General features: G+C 34.7%; 3 protein-coding genes across 5 annotated transcripts in view; 1 reads left to right on the plus strand and 2 right to left on the minus strand.

Moving 5' to 3' along the window:
* The window catches only part of LOC145690832 (uncharacterized), a 294,099-nt gene that overhangs the window by 146,783 nt on the left and 128,725 nt on the right, over nucleotides 1-18,591 (plus strand). The gene's annotated exons all lie outside the window — the stretch shown is intronic.
* Nucleotides 1-18,591, minus strand: part of LOC145690834 (uncharacterized) — an 82,925-nt gene that overhangs the window by 34,842 nt on the left and 29,492 nt on the right. The window lies entirely within an intron of this gene.
* Nucleotides 5,722-12,561, minus strand: LOC145688812 (uncharacterized). The gene is made up of 4 exons (XM_081762985.1): nucleotides 12,366-12,561; nucleotides 8,042-8,174; nucleotides 6,271-7,000; nucleotides 5,722-5,796 (listed from the first exon to the last, which is right to left on the minus strand). Exons 1-4 carry the CDS (start codon nucleotides 12,559-12,561, stop codon nucleotides 5,722-5,724), a joined length of 1,134 nt encoding a protein of 377 aa, XP_081619111.1.

An 18,591-nucleotide genomic window follows, 5' to 3' on the forward strand; every position in this document is an offset into this window, starting at 1 on the left:
GCTTAGATTGGACTTCGTTTTAATTTTATTGAATGATATCTACATACTAAATTTGGAATTTAATACCTCAGTTTTAGCGTACTGATTATGATACGTTGACCTTAGATTTTACATGCAAAGCAATAACAGGATTTGCTTTGCATTTAAAGTAATAACAGGATTTTCCCAATGGCTTCCGCGGGAGTTTCCCGAATTGTATGTAATTCTGTATAATGGTTTCACTTGTGCAACTATTTATCTTTTTGTCCTAAAATGATTCTTGACAATTATATTAACAAGTATGTAAAGATCAGTAAAACGTATTTTTATCAGGAGTCCTTCGTGAGTGAGTCGACAGACTTTGTATTTGTGGCCAATTAGTCCCGGTTTGGAGTCCAAATGGAGGACAATTTCTCTCGGATGTAAGCAGGGAAGCTGTTTGGATCCCGCTTTAAGCTTATAAAGACCCCTTCCAGCATAACCCTGTCGTTGCATAATAACAGCAAGGCGAAAGAGACTTATTTCTGTCCATATGTAATATAAATACATAGAACAAATTATTAAAAAAAAAAAAAAAACTGGTTTAACAAACAAACATAAAAAACGTTTTTTTTTTTGTTTTTCCAATAAAAACCATGGCTTTTGCCAACCCTGCTTCACACCCAACTAGGTGAACCCTGTCTTGATATCTTCATTTATTAACACGTTATGGCTAAAAGAAAGAAAAAAAAACAGGTTTCGAATTTTGTTCTTTGAACACACGGCCCTCTCCCATCGATATATATTGGGGATGGATTGATATTCTGGGAATATGTAACTTATATTGTACCTAATCACTGGAGCACAGGACCAAAGCAATTCGGGATGGGGATTGATTTTGCATCAATCTCTTTTTTCGCGTCACCCCTTTCCTTCCTCATCTTCACCCACGAGATGTCAGCAATTCTGGAAACTAGTCACTCCCTCATGCGAATGCGTATTTCCTGGTATATTTTTAGTGCAGTAATGTTAAGTGTATAAAACCCGCTGTCTAGTTTACATACATGCATAAAAGTATCATTTGAGTTATTCTCGTGCATTGGAATGATTATTGTTGTCATGTTGCTGACATGATTTTTGTTATGGGTATTTTCAGGACAAGCGAAAACACAAGAAGTACCGCCCACAACCCGGGAAGAGAACAATGGGCCCATACTTAATGAACAGGTTAAACCAATATCAGTTTCAAACGTAGATCCTGACTGGGCGAATAAATTTGAAATTCCGTGGCAAGCAATGCCACCTGGATTATTTAATTTTCATTACATGCGCAACAAACATGCACAGCCTAGGAACATTATAATTCAAAATAATGAAATAGAATATGTAAACTCAACTAAGTTCTTAGGAATTTGGATAGATAAAAATCTTTCCTCGGATGTGCAGATAACTAAGCTTAGTAAAAAATTAAACCAAATATATTTCGCAATTAAAGTTCTTAAAAATGTTTTAAGAGAGTCTACTTTAAAAACAATTTACTTTGGATTATTCCAATCGAATTTAACATATGGTATTATATTTTGGGGAAATACACACAAGGTCAAAGTCATCTTTACGATACAGAAACGAATAATAAGATTGATGGCAACTGCTAAACCAAAAGATCATTGCAAACCAATATTTAAAAAACTTCGTATACTTCCAGTACCCTGTTTGTATATTTTAAATCTATTGATATTTGTAAAGAAACACCTACAAGGTATCCTTACGCGAGTAGAACAGCAACATGATCATGACACAAGAAACAAAGAAAACTTTTCTATTGTAGAACACAGAACAGTATTATATGAAAAAGGATGTAAATACGCGGGTATCATGCTTTACAATAAACTTCCGAAAGAAATAAAAACTCAGGACTCTGTTGCTAAATTCAAAAAAGAACTTCAGAAATATTTATTACAACATTGCTTTTACTCGGTAGAGGAATACATGAACTGCTAAGTAAATAGAAACGTTACAGGATATACAGTAAATCAATGTCATTACTTGCTTTTAGCATTACATATTTGTTGGAGGGTTTCTAAATACACTGCAAGTAATAATTGCTAAGTTTATTTTTAACAATGATGTCATGTAAAATGTATAGTGTAATAAGATGTAAGAAGTAAGGCTTAATTACTAACCTAGTGTATGTAATTTTCACTATTATTGTTTCTTTTACTTCTGTATTCATATATAAATGACGTGTCCGCTTCATATGCATTGTATTACAGTGCTAAATGTATGAAAAAAGGACGAAATAAATACAATACAATACAATTATTAAATAGTTTGAAACGAGGTGAGAGACCTAACCCAAAATTTAGAAGAGAAATGGTTAGAGTAGTTGTGAATCATATTCACAGAATATGTAAAAGACCTCAGAAACGGCATACCAACATCATAGCCCGAAAAATTGAACAAAAGTATCCTGAGTCATTCGAAGATAAAATTCAAGGTATAATTGTTGGAAGCGGATGGAGTTCTCTTCAGCAGGAACTAACCGCACGGTCAGAAAATTTGAACAGGGCCATTGATCCTGTGAGAACAACTGCAGATACAGAGGTGCGGAATAAAGCAACACGGCAGGTTTCAAGAGATTCTTACGGGTGTGTCAACTGGCAGCCCGAAAAACCAGATGATAATGATAATGAAGCTAACGAATATTATCAACAAAGAGTATTGATAAATTCGGGAGCATCCATACCAGACATTATGTCGAAATTTCCATCCCTTCTGCAAGTTAATGAACTGTTAACTCATGTAGAGAAACTGACTTCCTTCAAGATAAGGGATGCATTAGAGAATGCTTTTTGCAACAAGGGTCCACGGATCTTTACATTTTTTGAGAGATCAAATGTTGAACGGGTTCGGAAAGCAATAAGTGAAATATACAATTACGCTGAAAGTACTGCTGATGACCATGCACAAGGTTTGGATGTAAATAGAGATCCAGGAGCAATAGTTCATCTGCTGGAAACCTATTTTGGTGAAAGCGGAATTCTTTTTAAATTCGTTGAGGTAAGCATCTTTCATATATATATATATATATATATATATATATATATATATATATTCGTTTTAAGATTTTTTTGTGTGTGTGAAGAGGAACATAAATGACAACGAGTGTGTGTTAGGCTATATAGTGATATGTAATCATTATTTATTGTTCATTATCTAGTACAGTTTATGCACTGACCTGAAAAAGTCAGAAACTTTAGCACTAAAAAGAAGGAAAAAAAAGAAACTTGAAATTTTACAGAAAACTTCAAAAACTTGAAATTGTCAGGGAATTTTTATTTTACACTTTTTGTTTTTATCATGCATTTTAAACCTTTATTTTGACACAGTAAGTGCGTATCATGTAATAACGCCATCTTAAAGAAGTATAGCGACTTGTCGATGATATTCACTTTTCGGTTTTTAAAACGCCTTTCAGAACAGGGTTTTCAATGACAGAATTCATGCAATTGATTTCGGTATTCAGGTCATTAGAATGCTCTTGCCTGCATTAAGACAATAGCAGAGTTTGAGAAGTCTGAGGATATCATTACGACGAGTTACGACTAAAGTTTCAGAACTCTTATGAATCTGTAACTTTTTACTACCAGAACAACAGTTGTTATATTGTGTTCGGATACTTACAAAAATGTCATGCGTTGCACATAAATATTGTAAGCCTTGTTCGGAAACTAGAGCACTTGTTTCCACTCTTATTATTATTGCAACACTGAGTTTAGATACAATGCTCATATTAGTCAGCTATCAAATGAGGACTCAATTATTAACCACGATTCAAATTAAGAGTCAATTAATCACTTGTGAATATAAACATATTTAAGGCAAATTGACAGAAAAATTGATTGCGTCACTTTCAACTCTGACTTCGATGATTTGAGAGAGATAATTATGAATATGTCGAAAAGAAATTCTTCATTTAAATACAGACTCTGTCGATGAGAATTTGTAACCCATATTTGGACAAGATTTTAAGATCCGTTGAAAAAGTTGGCCGTGGCGCGGGGGTTTGGGAGGTAGTGTGTGTTTGTGTGTATTTAAAAATTGGAAGTTTGCGTAAAGTAATCTAGAAAATCTGAAAAAATCAGGGAATATATTACAGCCAAACTAGAAGGAACCAAGCATTAGTAGTAGATTTAACGTATCCCCCTTTTGCAAAACATTTACATGAGTACGTTTGATTATATAATTCAGTACGTTTTAGACTTTATTACATTGTTATTTTTGTCATTTATATCAATTTAATTTTTGATCTAGTTGAATAGGTTCGCTTGATATAACTACTGAAACAATCAATTGTACTACATTTGTAATTCAAACTCGTTATTTGATGGCTAAATTACATGTAAGACCAAATGCCGTTGCAAAACTACAAGCATTACAAACGCCACAGTTTTATTTTTATTTTTTTTTTTTTTATATTCAACGGTTGAGTTTGTTTCAATTGATGCCTTATATCTTCAGAAAGAACTAGTCCAGCTTTTTTTTCTAATCATTGTGCGATTTGCCAATCAACATAATTTGTTCGTAATAATATTTCAGTTACTTCCGCATATAATATCATATAAGATATACTTGCTCATCATAATAATAATAATAATAATAATAATAATAATAATAATAATAATAATAATAATAATAATAACTTGAAAATAATGGCACTAAACTCAACTGATGAGCAAGTATATCTTATATGATATTATATGCGGAAGTAACTGAAATATTATTACGAACAAATTATGTTGATTGGCAAATCGCACAATGATTAGAAAAAAAAGCTGGACTAGTTCTTTCTGAAGATATAAGGCATCAATTGAAACAAACTCAACCGTTGAATATAAAAAAAAAAAAAAATAAAAATAAAACTGTGGCGTTTGTAATGCTTGTAGTTTTGCAACGGCATTTGGTCTTACATGTAATTTAGCCATCAAATAACGAGTTTGAATTACAAATGTAGTACAATTGATTGTTTCAGTAGTTATATCAAGCGAACCTATTCAACTAGATCAAAAATTAAATTGATATAAATGACAAAAATAACAATGTAATAAAGTCTAAAACGTACTGAATTATATAATCAAACGTACTCATGTAAATGTTTTGCAAAAGGGGGATACGTTAAATCTACTACTAATGCTTGGTTCCTTCTAGTTTGGCTGTAATATATTCCCTGATTTTTTCAGATTTTCTAGATTACTTTACGCAAACTTCCAATTTTTAAATACACACAAACACACACTACCTCCCAAACCCCCGCGCCACGGCCAACTTTTTCAACGGATCTTAAAATCTTGTCCAAATATGGGTTACAAATTCTCATCGACAGAGTCTGTATTTAAATGAAGAATTTCTTTTCGACATATTCATAATTATCTCTCTCAAATCATCGAAGTCAGAGTTGAAAGTGACGCAATCAATTTTTCTGTCAATTTGCCTTAAATATGTTTATATTCACAAGTGATTAATTGACTCTTAATTTGAATCGTGGTTAATAATTGAGTCCTCATTTGATAGCTGACTAATATGAGCATTGTATCTAAACTCAGTGTTGCAATAATAATAAGAGTGGAAACAAGTGCTCTAGTTTCCGAACAAGGCTTACAATATTTATGTGCAACGCATGACATTTTTGTAAGTATCCGAACACAATATAACAACTGTTGTTCTGGTAGTAAAAAGTTACAGATTCATAAGAGTTCTGAAACTTTAGTCGTAACTCGTCGTAATGATATCCTCAGACTTCTCAAACTCTGCTATTGTCTTAATGCAGGCAAGAGCATTCTAATGACCTGAATACCGAAATCAATTGCATGAATTCTGTCATTGAAAACCCTGTTCTGAAAGGCGTTTTAAAAACCGAAAAGTGAATATCATCGACAAGTCGCTATACTTCTTTAAGATGGCGTTATTACATGATACGCACTTACTGTGTCAAAATAAAGGTTTAAAATGCATGATAAAAACAAAAAGTGTAAAATAAAAATTCCCTGACAATTTCAAGTTTTTGAAGTTTTCTGTAAAATTTCAAGTTTCTTTTTTTTCCTTCTTTTTAGTGCTAAAGTTTCTGACTTTTTCAGGTCAGTGCATAAACTGTACTAGATAATGAACAATAAATAATGATTACATATCACTATATAGCCTAACACACACTCGTTGTCATTTATGTTCCTCTTCACACACACAAAAAAATCTTAAAACGAATATATATATATATATATATATATATATATATATATATATATGAAAGATGCTTACCTCAACGAATTTAAAAAGAATTCCGCTTTCACCAAAATAGGTTTCCAGCAGATGAACTATTGCTCCTGGATCTCTATTTACATCCAAACCTTGTGCATGGTCATCAGCAGTACTTTCAGCGTAATTGTATATTTCACTTATTGCTTTCCGAACCCGTTCAACATTTGATCTCTCAAAAAATGTAAAGATCCGTGGACCCTTGTTGCAAAAAGCATTCTCTAATGCATCCCTTATCTTGAAGGAAGTCAGTTTCTCTACATGAGTTAACAGTTCATTAACTTGCAGAAGGGATGGAAATTTCGACATAATGTCTGGTATGGATGCTCCCGAATTTATCAATACTCTTTGTTGATAATATTCGTTAGCTTCATTATCATTATCATCTGGTTTTTCGGGCTGCCAGTTGACACACCCGTAAGAATCTCTTGAAACCTGCCGTGTTGCTTTATTCCGCACCTCTGTATCTGCAGTTGTTCTCACAGGATCAATGGCCCTGTTCAAATTTTCTGACCGTGCGGTTAGTTCCTGCTGAAGAGAACTCCATCCGCTTCCAACAATTATACCTTGAATTTTATCTTCGAATGACTCAGGATACTTTTGTTCAATTTTTCGGGCTATGATGTTGGTATGCCGTTTCTGAGGTCTTTTACATATTCTGTGAATATGATTCACAACTACTCTAACCATTTCTCTTCTAAATTTTGGGTTAGGTCTCTCACCTCGTTTCAAACTATTTAATAATTGTATTGTATTGTATTTATTTCGTCCTTTTTTCATACATTTAGCACTGTAATACAATGCATATGAAGCGGACACGTCATTTATATATGAATACAGAAGTAAAAGAAACAATAATAGTGAAAATTACATACACTAGGTTAGTAATTAAGCCTTACTTCTTACATCTTATTACACTATACATTTTACATGACATCATTGTTAAAAATAAACTTAGCAATTATTACTTGCAGTGTATTTAGAAACCCTCCAACAAATATGTAATGCTAAAAGCAAGTAATGACATTGATTTACTGTATATCCTGTAACGTTTCTATTTACTTAGCAGTTCATGTATTCCTCTACCGAGTAAAAGCAATGTTGTAATAAATATTTCTGAAGTTCTTTTTTGAATTTAGCAACAGAGTCCTGAGTTTTTATTTCTTTCGGAAGTTTATTGTAAAGCATGATACCCGCGTATTTACATCCTTTTTCATATAATACTGTTCTGTGTTCTACAATAGAAAAGTTTTCTTTGTTTCTTGTGTCATGATCATGTTGCTGTTCTACTCGCGTAAGGATACCTTGTAGGTGTTTCTTTACAAATATCAATAGATTTAAAATATACAAACAGGGTACTGGAAGTATACGAAGTTTTTTAAATATTGGTTTGCAATGATCTTTTGGTTTAGCAGTTGCCATCAATCTTATTATTCGTTTCTGTATCGTAAAGATGACTTTGACCTTGTGTGTATTTCCCCAAAATATAATACCATATGTTAAATTCGATTGGAATAATCCAAAGTAAATTGTTTTTAAAGTAGACTCTCTTAAAACATTTTTAAGAACTTTAATTGCGAAATATATTTGGTTTAATTTTTTACTAAGCTTAGTTATCTGCACATCCGAGGAAAGATTTTTATCTATCCAAATTCCTAAGAACTTAGTTGAGTTTACATATTCTATTTCATTATTTTGAATTATAATGTTCCTAGGCTGTGCATGTTTGTTGCGCATGTAATGAAAATTAAATAATCCAGGTGGCATTGCTTGCCACGGAATTTCAAATTTATTCGCCCAGTCAGGATCTACGTTTGAAACTGATATTGGTTTAACCTGTTCATTAAGTATGGGCCCATTGTTCTCTTCCCGGGTTGTGGGCGGTACTTCTTGTGTTTTCGCTTGTCCTGAAAATACCCATAACAAAAATCATGTCAGCAACATGACAACAATAATCATTCCAATGCACGAGAATAACTCAAATGATACTTTTATGCATGTATGTAAACTAGACAGCGGGTTTTATACACTTAACATTACTGCACTAAAAATATACCAGGAAATACGCATTCGCATGAGGGAGTGACTAGTTTCCAGAATTGCTGACATCTCGTGGGTGAAGATGAGGAAGGAAAGGGGTGACGCGAAAAAAGAGATTGATGCAAAATCAATCCCCATCCCGAATTGCTTTGGTCCTGTGCTCCAGTGATTAGGTACAATATAAGTTACATATTCCCAGAATATCAATCCCATCCCCAATATATATCGATGGGAGAGGGCCGTGTGTTCAAAGAACAAAATTCGAAACCTGTTTTTTTTTTCTTTCTTTTAGCCATAACGTGTTAATAAATGAAGATATCAAGACAGGGTTCACCTAGTTGGGTGTGAAGCAGGGTTGGCAAAAGCCATGGTTTTTATTGGAAAAACAAAAAAAAAAACGTTTTTTATGTTTGTTTGTTAAACCAGTTTTTTTTTTTTTTTTAATAATTTGTTCTATGTATTTATATTACATATGGACAGAAATAAGTCTCTTTCGCCTTGCTGTTATTATGCAACGACAGGGTTATGCTGGAAGGGGTCTTTATAAGCTTAAAGCGGGATCCAAACAGCTTCCCTGCTTACATCCGAGAGAAATTGTCCTCCATTTGGACTCCAAACCGGGACTAATTGGCCACAAATACAAAGTCTGTCGACTCACTCACGAAGGACTCCTGATAAAAATACGTTTTACTGATCTTTACATACTTGTTAATATAATTGTCAAGAATCATTTTAGGACAAAAAGATAAATAGTTGCACAAGTGAAACCATTATACAGAATTACATACAATTCGGGAAACTCCCGCGGAAGCCATTGGGAAAATCCTGTTATTACTTTAAATGCAAAGCAAATCCTGTTATTGCTTTGCATGTAAAATCTAAGGTCAACGTATCATAATCAGTACGCTAAAACTGAGGTATTAAATTCCAAATTTAGTATGTAGATATCATTCAATAAAATTAAAACGAAGTCCAATCTAAGCTAATGTTGGAAGCTACGTAGGCAGTCGATAAATTTTGCCAATGTCTATCAATATATTTAGGCACCTTTGCTTCTTTATAAAGCAACAAGCATTCAGGCAAGCACAAACATACAATTTGGCTTCGTTTCGTATATTTAGGTTTAACATCTTTATGTAATACCGAGGTAATAAAGACGACTTTCGCTTTAAAAGTGGCATCCAAACCGCTACTGGGTTTACACATGAAAGAAGGGTTATGGTTCGATTCGACCGAGAATTGAACGTGGGACACCTTGATTAAAAGGTGAAAAGGAGATAAAACTAATGCAGATGGTTTGATATGTGGAAACGTCACCATGAAGTTCACACGATTTAAAGCATTTTTCTTTTTGGTTTAAACCAGTTGGTTTTTTTGAAAAAACCAGCTGGTTTAAACCAGCCAACCCTGGTCTGAAGTCAAATTTTCTTTCGAAAGAACCTGAGTGTGGATACCCACCTGTTCGCAAATTAGATATATATTGAAACAATTACTTTCGGCAAGACTTACAGGCGCAGGTAGGTTTCGAAATGGATATTTCTGTAAATTCGAAATTTATTCAATCGATACTCCAAATTTTGTGGGTAGGCTTCTAATGATACTTAGTTTAGTCCCGCCTGTTTTTACACTGTAGAGAAAAATATACATGGGGGTTTTAAATATTTTTGTATTTTTTCAAAGTTAATTTTTGTGTTACCCGGCCTATATCTCCGCCCGTACTCAACCGATTTGGACAAAATTCATAGGGTAATCTTTTTGGAAGTATTCTCTTGTGCCCACCGAAATTTGGGTACAAATCGAAAAAATATACAGGGTTTTCAAAATTCTTTTTTATTTTTAAAAGGCAATTCTTCAGGGTATCAACAGATATTGAGTTTAGGAATTCTAGTTATATATTTCCAGTATAGCTTTTACCAAAATCCCAGTATTAAAAAAAAAAAAAATCAGGGTGTCCAACAGCCTTGGAGAGCAAAATTTCCCGTACATTCAAAAGCAGATCATGTAAAATTTAAGTACAGTAAAGTGTGAATTGATTAGTCGCTCTTTAAAAATCGTCCCCCTCCCCCTCAATGTAAATGGTGCATTACCCCAAAACACATTTATTTGTTGCACATATGGATATTTACTCAGAATTTCCATTTGGTAGTGTTCGAGCCGGGGGTCCTCCCACGGGAAAGTTTTGAAAATTAGCTTCTCAAAAGTGCGATTTGAGGCCACTCTGAAAATAAAATCTTGAGCAAAATATTGTTCTTACTTAAACACATTTCGGAATCGGAACTTTCTCAGAATCTACCTTTAAAAAAAAATCGATTATCCGATCCACGGTTTGTAAATATTTCCTTAAATGAAGAAGAATCAGTTTTTTTCTTTCTTTTTTTGTTTTAAAAGCTAACATGCGTTTTGATTCTGCGTTGAACAGGGCAAACCGCATACTGGGGAAACGTTTCTGTCGCGAGTAGGAGGGGCGTAAATCCTCTGGCCAGGATGAGTACGATCATAGTCGCGGTGTTCAATTTTCACCCCGGAGCGTCGTGAGGGGTTGCATGGATCTTCAATACACTAAAAATCCCTACCTCGTCTCCCCTTATCCGAAACTGCCGACCACCAAGGAAATTGGAAATAAATTGTCGAAAAAACTTGTGAATATCTCGTGTCTTACATGACATTTCACAATCTGCAAGGACGTAACGTAAATAAATAAATAAAGTTAAACTGATAGCTAAAAGTAAAGAAAGACTCCTTTCCTCTGCTATCATTGCCAATGATTTACATGAAGAATAATGGTGATATTCATGTACCTTTGATCTCGTTATGACTTACATGATAAGAAAGGAAGACATTATACAACCAGTGGTACACATTATGGAAAATCGTCTTTCTTAGTTACTGTAAAATAATAAAACATGCTAGATAGTTCCTTAACATATCAAAGTACATAGAAAAGCAAACGACAACGGTAAATACTAGTTAAGAGAGATAGGTTGTAAAAACTTCACGACATTTCCAATTACAGGTACAAATTTTGGGTTTAGCAATGAAAATGCTATTAGATATGGCTTATTATTGCTATATTATGAGATTAGCCTTGAATAGTGCAATCCACAGCAGTAACTTTGGAACAACAATGTCTGGATTACTTTTAGGGTTATTTGACATATACATATATATATATATATATATATATATATATATATATATATATATATATATATATATATATATATATATATATACCAACGGATCGATCGTGAAGAGTAAAATCTATCGAACATGTCCGGACTAAGTTTCAATCCGGAGAGAAGAGCAGTTTTTGGGTTTAGCTACAAAAATGTTATCAAAGATTAATTTTTATACATTATTGGATTGGCTTTCAAAAGTAGAATCCAAAGCAGTCACTTCGGTTATTTCTGGATTACCAAGTCCGGGCAATAGTGTCCGAATTAATCACGAGCCGCTTCACTTTCGGACATATACGGACTATTGTCTGGAATAACTTTCTATCCGGACATAAGTGCAGCTTTTGTGAATAGCTATGGAAATGTTAACAAATATGAATGTTCATATATATTATTGGATTGGCTTGTAAAAGTGGCTTCCATTCCAGTCACTTCCGGAAATGTCTGGATTACAGACACCCTTGTCCGACATACATGATATACACCTCAACGGATTCGTCGTAAAAAGTAAAGTCTATCGCAGTATTTCACACCACACTGCAAATAACTAAACCCATCACTCTGTCAATGGAACCTGACTACAGCTTCTTACCAAATTATTACGTTTTCACATACCCTATTCTATTTCTAGCGTCAGAGGGAAGAACAGTATGTTAGAAAACGCAGTTTTTTTTAGAAAACCTCCCAAAAATTACAATATTTGAAAAACGTGATTTTTGATTACGTAATATTAAGGGGAAGGATTTAATGATTGTGTAGCTACCTTTAATTACAAATTGCTACTTTTAGGACAGGGTGTCTAAAATATCCAAAATTATGATTATCTACTATTTTTGAAGGTCCCTAATGTTATCATGATAAAGTGTTTAATCACTAACGTACCTTCTCCTTTCCAGCTCTCCAACAGTTTTCTTGCCTGTATTGGTTTTAAAACTGTGAGAAGATCACGCTCCTCCATATATTTCAAATCCTCCTCCTCTTCGACTCCACATTCTTGCAACTTCTCCAATAATGACGTTAATGAAACTGCATTTAATTTTGGCAGCACGTGCAGAATTCTCAGTTTAATTTCATCCATCACTCTCTCTCTTCTAAAAGTTATGGGATTAAAATACTGATATCAGTAACATATTGACACATTCGTCAGAACACACACACAGTTGTCGAATTACTCGTACCGAATCTACAACATTGTATCATATACACAGTAAAAGTTTTTCTCACTGTTTTTTATTGCATTGAGTGAAGTACAAGGTCGGTTTTACTCTATATACACAAAGCGTGATGCAAGGAAATATATAATCTGGCGTCAGCGTTGTATCGGTAGGCTGTAAGTGGGTAATAATCAACTAGTTCAGACACTTTCACGCAAATTTTCTTCAGTTCCATTGATACCTGCTTGTAAAGTCCTAACCAATGTGAATAAGAAAATTGATGAACACTAGCTACAAAATATACTTGAGTATTGTTGCTCAGTACAAGTAGGATTTTCCCAAATAAAGAGCCATCACATGTTTCACCTACTGCAACGTACTGTCCCTTGCTATACACGGTACCTTGAAACTCTACTTGTTTACTAGTTACCTTTCCACCAGGCAAATCCTCAAAGTCACTATTAGCAATAGCCTCCTGAATGTCTTCAGCACAAGCTTCCTTCTCATACGGCAATCCTTTTTTAACTTGAATAGCTAAAGGAAACAATGACCCTTCATTATAAAATGCTTGTAGAAGCTGGTGACGCTTACTCAGGGTTTTACACACATGTTTGAAATTGTGCAGATTTCTGGCACACCGCTTAAAGTAAGAATGTTTGCTTTCAAACCTAAGAGTCCATAATCTAATTAATGGGCCAAAGTTCAAAATGAGCTGTGGATAGTGCGACAGAAAGTGATGTTTGGGTCTTAAGGGCGAGTTTTGAAATGCATATTTTCTGTCATATAAGTATTCTTCAATTCGTACTTTCAGATCTGCTACTTGCTCAACGGAAATGGTAGGAGAACAAACAAGCTCAACTATTTCTTTCAATTTTATGAGTAGAATCCACACGGCATTTGTTTCATCACGAACAAATTTTCCAACGAAAAATGGTAGCAGTCTTAAGAAAACCCAGTTTTGAACGGCTGAACCACTAACTTTGCATGACGTTGTATTTACCTCAGAAGGTTTTCCATAAGAGTTTTTATATTTAAAAATATTGATATGCCTATTCAATTGTTTGTACGTGAACCACTTAAGGTCTTTAACAAAATATTCAATGTACAAAAATAAATCATACGCCACTATACCTTCAAATAGGTCGTGTCCAATGCAAGGAGGCAAACCAGGCTTACATACATGAAAGTGTGTTAGATTATTAAAGCATGAATTAAATTTTATGCCTTTTGAAGCTATAGTTTGTGGGCTTTCTTGGACTTTTTAAACTTCATTTTCGTAAGATTCAACAGTTCTTGTGTCAGATTCCTTGTAAGGATATACTTGGAATTCTTCATTGGTAACTAGACAATACCTACACCAATAATTAGAACTGAAGTTCTCAACGAAGCCTCCAATAAAATGTGAACCTAGATTGTCTCCTACTATACATAAAATAGTTCCTTTTATTTTCAAGTCATCAGATACGCTAATCCCTTCTTCCTCCATCTGCTTAATATCCTCAACTAAGCAAGAAAACACTTTATCCTGGCCAAACCTTTTAACATCAGTCTCAGGGCAAAGCAATACAAGCTGCATATGATCAGTGATAGAACGTTTGAAAGCATCAAAATTGGCCAGAGTAAAGTACACCGCTAAAATTTTGTGTTTTCTTCGGGCTGAACCCAATGGATTCACAACCTCGAAAGAATCTTGGTATAAAATTACCTGGAAAGATTTATCTTTGAAAAATTCATTTGACTGAAACACTAACCCATCATGGACATCCCTGTAAATGTTTTTGTGTCCTAGCTCTGCAAAATTACCACTTGTACTGAAATTAAAGTGGGCACCGTGATGTACATATAGAGACTTAATAGAATCCATTATTGGTACATATTGCTCGAAACGAGGCTTTTGGTTTTCATCATGACCCAAATATATTTGAACTGGTTTTACGAATCCAAACTCTTTGGAATAAAGCGTATCCCGTGTTGTGACGTTCCTGAGCTTGGTGTTATGGCATTTATTAAAAAGATCAGATTCGGATATAGCACTCATTGCAGCATTAATTATATCATCCGAAACCTGTAAATCTTTTAATGTAGAACGTAAGACATTTCCACTGTACTGCTGAGCTGACATGTGAATTAGGTTTATTTCTTCTAATATATGTTGAATCGTTGAAGCCGGTAAAAGATGTTTTCCCTGCAGTTTTAAATAGAAAAGAGACAAGTTCTTCTCATATTGCTTTTTATATATTTCCAAGCCACGTAACTCATTGTCAGTCTTATCATCTAATTCTCCCGATTGAAAATCCCATTCCACGCAATTTTGTAGTGGGCTTAGATTTTGTTCTGTGACGGTTTTCTCTTCGAAACAAATTGACCTTGCACTTGCTGAATTTGAAATACTTGACCTATGATATCTTGATACATGTGATGCAAAAGTACTCTTGTTTGCAAAGTTTTTTCTACAGTTCAAATAAGGACATTGTATTACATCAGAAGCATCTATATGGACCTTCAAATGTGCTATTAATGTTCTGATATTTTCGAAACTTTTGCTACATGATGGTTCTTTGCACTTAATAATACCCTGTACTTTGGAAACACTTTCTATTTCATATTTTCTCTGGAATACATGATCACGTAAAACATGAGATCTAAATCCCGAATATGTTTTAAATGTACGTGTGCAGAATTGTCTACCACAAGGAAAAGCATAATTAGGGACATTTGAATGCAATTGCATGTGTTTCACATAGGCAACTAAAGTTTTGTTTCTCACTGAACAAAATTCACATGTTAACATGATGCTTTTTCATACATTACCTTGCTTAATGTTCGATTTTCAAGTTATCTTCAGCAGTTGTAGTATGTACATCACACAGAAAAACCACGCACTAATCAAAACCAACCAACCAATACACAAACAAAACAAAGCACAACACAACCGAATCTGCGCGCCGTGAATCGTCGCCTCGCACATGTGATTTTTTCTCCAATGCGCATGCCCGACATAAGTATCTGACAGAAAAACGGTCTCCTACCATTATTCTTGAAATACGGTAAACTGTATATTTTTCATGGTAGGAGGCACTTATTTTCACGGTTATTGGTTACAGTGTGTGAAATAAACAATTTCTAAATTTAAGGGGTGGGCCAAGGTACCCCTCCCAAATTTTTAAAGGGGTGCACAAATGTACCTGTATTATGATAGGGAATAGACTCCTATACATAACCATATAACCATATAAGGTATTATGCTGCCAATATGTCTTGAGCCGTGGCAAAAATGCGAACTAAAGCTCACACCCTCGACACACCCACGCGTTGAGCCAATAAGGGTAGAGCTTTTGCTGAGCGAGAGAACCTTGCAGTCGTCTACGCTATTGCCAGATTTAAAAACAAGAAACTATCGTATAGAATTCGCACGTTCTGTACTGACCGCAAGATTCGCGTTCTGAAGTGCGGCAACATTGCTCTACGGATGACGAAAGAGTGGAATTCCTTCAGCCGATAACAGCGCTTGGAAAGGAAGACTAAGTATCAAGACAATGTGGCATCTCTATAGTAGGACCTCATCCAAGAGGAAAAATTGGGCCAAAAGACCAAACACGTGGTACAACGTATTGCTTACGTTTATATTTTGGCAATTTTGTACCCCTAAAAGGGAACGAGGTGGACCACCCAAATTTATCATAATACATATTAGGGTCCGGTACTATAATACCAAATGTTTAAATTGGGAAATTTCCAAAATTTAAGGGGTGGGCCAAGGTACCCCTCCCAAATTTTTAAAGGGGTGCACAAATATACCCATATCTTATGAAAGGGAATGGACCCTTGTATACGCCCATATAACTATATAGGATAGTAACACCTCATCAAAGGGGATAAATTAGGTCAAAACTCCCGAAATTTGAATTTTTGGCAATTTTTTACCCATGAAAGGGAACGACATAGACCCCCAATACTGATAGAGGTACATACTATTGTCCTAGGCTACCACGTCCGATTTTTAGATTTGGCAATTTCCAAAATTTAAGGGGGGTGGTCCTATGTACCCCTGCCAAAATTTAGGGGTGGGCCATGGTACCCCTCCCAAATTTTTAAAGGGGTGCACAAATATACCCATATCTTATGAAAGGGAATGGACCCTTGTATACGCCCATATAACTATATAGGATAGTAACACCTCATCAAAGGGGATAAATTAGGTCAAAACTCCCGAAATTTGAATTTTTGGCAATTTTTTACCCATGAAAGGGAACGACATAGACCCCCAATACTGATAGAGGTACATACTATTGTCCTAGGCTACCACGTCCGATTTTTAGATTTGGCAATTTCCAAAATTTAAGGGGGGTGGTCCTATGTACCCCTGCCAAAATTTAGGGGTGGGCCATGGTACCCCTGTCAAATTTTAGAGGGGGTGGTCCTAGGTCATTGATCCCGAGTTTAGGTCATTGACCTTTTACCTACAACGTCACAAAGGTCTGGGTCAAAGTCCAAAACGCGATCAAGTCAGGCCAATACTACTGTAGGTTAGCTATATTTCTAGCACGACTATCTCCAAGAATCAAAACGCGTCGTTTGTTACTTAATTGCAATTTACTCGCAGTTACTTCTTTTTTTACCTCGGAGCTTTGCTTCACTTCTTGGGCGACGTTTTTTTGTTTCTTTTCATTTTTCTTCCCTATGTGCAAACCATGCAGGTTTTGAGATGAAAATTTCCCTTGCACATTGACCTTCGTTTTTCTTGAGTGTGCAAGGGCACAGTTCTTCCTTGCATTTGAATTTTCTACTACTTCACTGCATAGAACATCAAACTTTGGTACAGAATATAACGTTGTAGATAGATCTTCTTCATTCAGCGTATTCAGTGGCGGCCGGTGGATTGTGGTTTCGGGTATTCCAGTACGAACGATCGGAGACAGAAGATATAAAGTGGAATCATTGACTAATCAGCATAACTTTAGATTCAAATGCTATGTGAAATATTAAATAAAATTATATTTTTTAAAAATAAAAAATGAACATTTTATCTGATTAATCGCCTTATTTAATTAGTAAGTTCATTCTTCTCTCTTTGATTGAAGCAAATCTGCCTAATACATGCTAGTTGAACTCTAGTATTCTTATGAGCTCCTTCGTGGCTAAGGGGTGAGCGTACTCGCCTTTGGCGTGGGAGACCTGGGTTCGATTCCCGGCGGGAGCTCATGTGGTTCGGATTTCGCATTATTAAGTAGGTCCACGTCTCATATAGCCTCGCTGCTGAACGGGACGTTAAACTCAACTCAAGTGTTCTTATTGTCAGGTCTTTTTCGATGGCAAGCATAACCAATGGTGATAAACTTCCTTGAGACATTCAATTCCTTGAAAGTGTCAATTCTTTTTGATGTGGAAGAAACATTTTCGTTTTTTGCTGACGCCATAGGTACAGTTAATATAATTTCAGAAGTTTTGCAGATTCACTAAATAATTTTTCTAGATTATTGCGAACAAATCATTCTAGCAAACTCAGTCGCTGACAGTGATCCGAATTACTCCTCTTCAGTGTAGAGTGAAGACAGTTCGTAGCAGAAATTAGTGTTATAAAAAATGTACATTGAATACGCTTTGTTCACAATTTATCTAGGAAAATTGAAAATAAATTGTGGAAATGTATCTAGTGCATACAACATTACTGCCATAAGATGACCTGTAGATTTAAACCGTTTTTTTTTTTCGAACACTCTCCTGAATTGCACTTTGCTTGTTTTTAACTAAACCTAATTGCAAGCTTTTATTTTTATTTATTTTTTGTAAGTTATTTACAAAGTCATTGTGTACAATTCATTCAGAATTTTAAGGTTATTTACAGAATTAAAGCACACACAATAATATTAAATCTAGTAACTAATAACCAAAACAGCTGATACAACAGAGGTATTATCTGTCAGGAAAGTAAATGTACACCTATTTTTCGAGTC

Source organism: Thermobia domestica, chromosome 7 (assembly GCF_964235325.1).
Source record: "Thermobia domestica chromosome 7, izTheDome1.hap1.1, whole genome shotgun sequence".
Taxonomy (NCBI): domain Eukaryota; kingdom Metazoa; phylum Arthropoda; class Insecta; order Zygentoma; family Lepismatidae; genus Thermobia; species Thermobia domestica.

Excerpts from the sequence above, each read along its gene's own strand:
- LOC145688812 (XM_081762985.1), bottom strand. The coding sequence starts at position 12,561 with ATGGATGAAATTAAACTGAGAATTCTGCACGTGCTGCCAAAATTAAAT. Across the intron at positions 7,001-8,041 it reads AATAAATTTGAAATTCCGTG|TTTGAAACGAGGTGAGAGAC; the intron begins GCAAGCAATGCC and ends ATTATTAAATAG. Across the intron at positions 5,797-6,270 it reads TTCTTTTTAAATTCGTTGAG|AATGCTCTTGCCTGCATTAA; the intron begins GTAAGCATCTTT and ends TCAGGTCATTAG.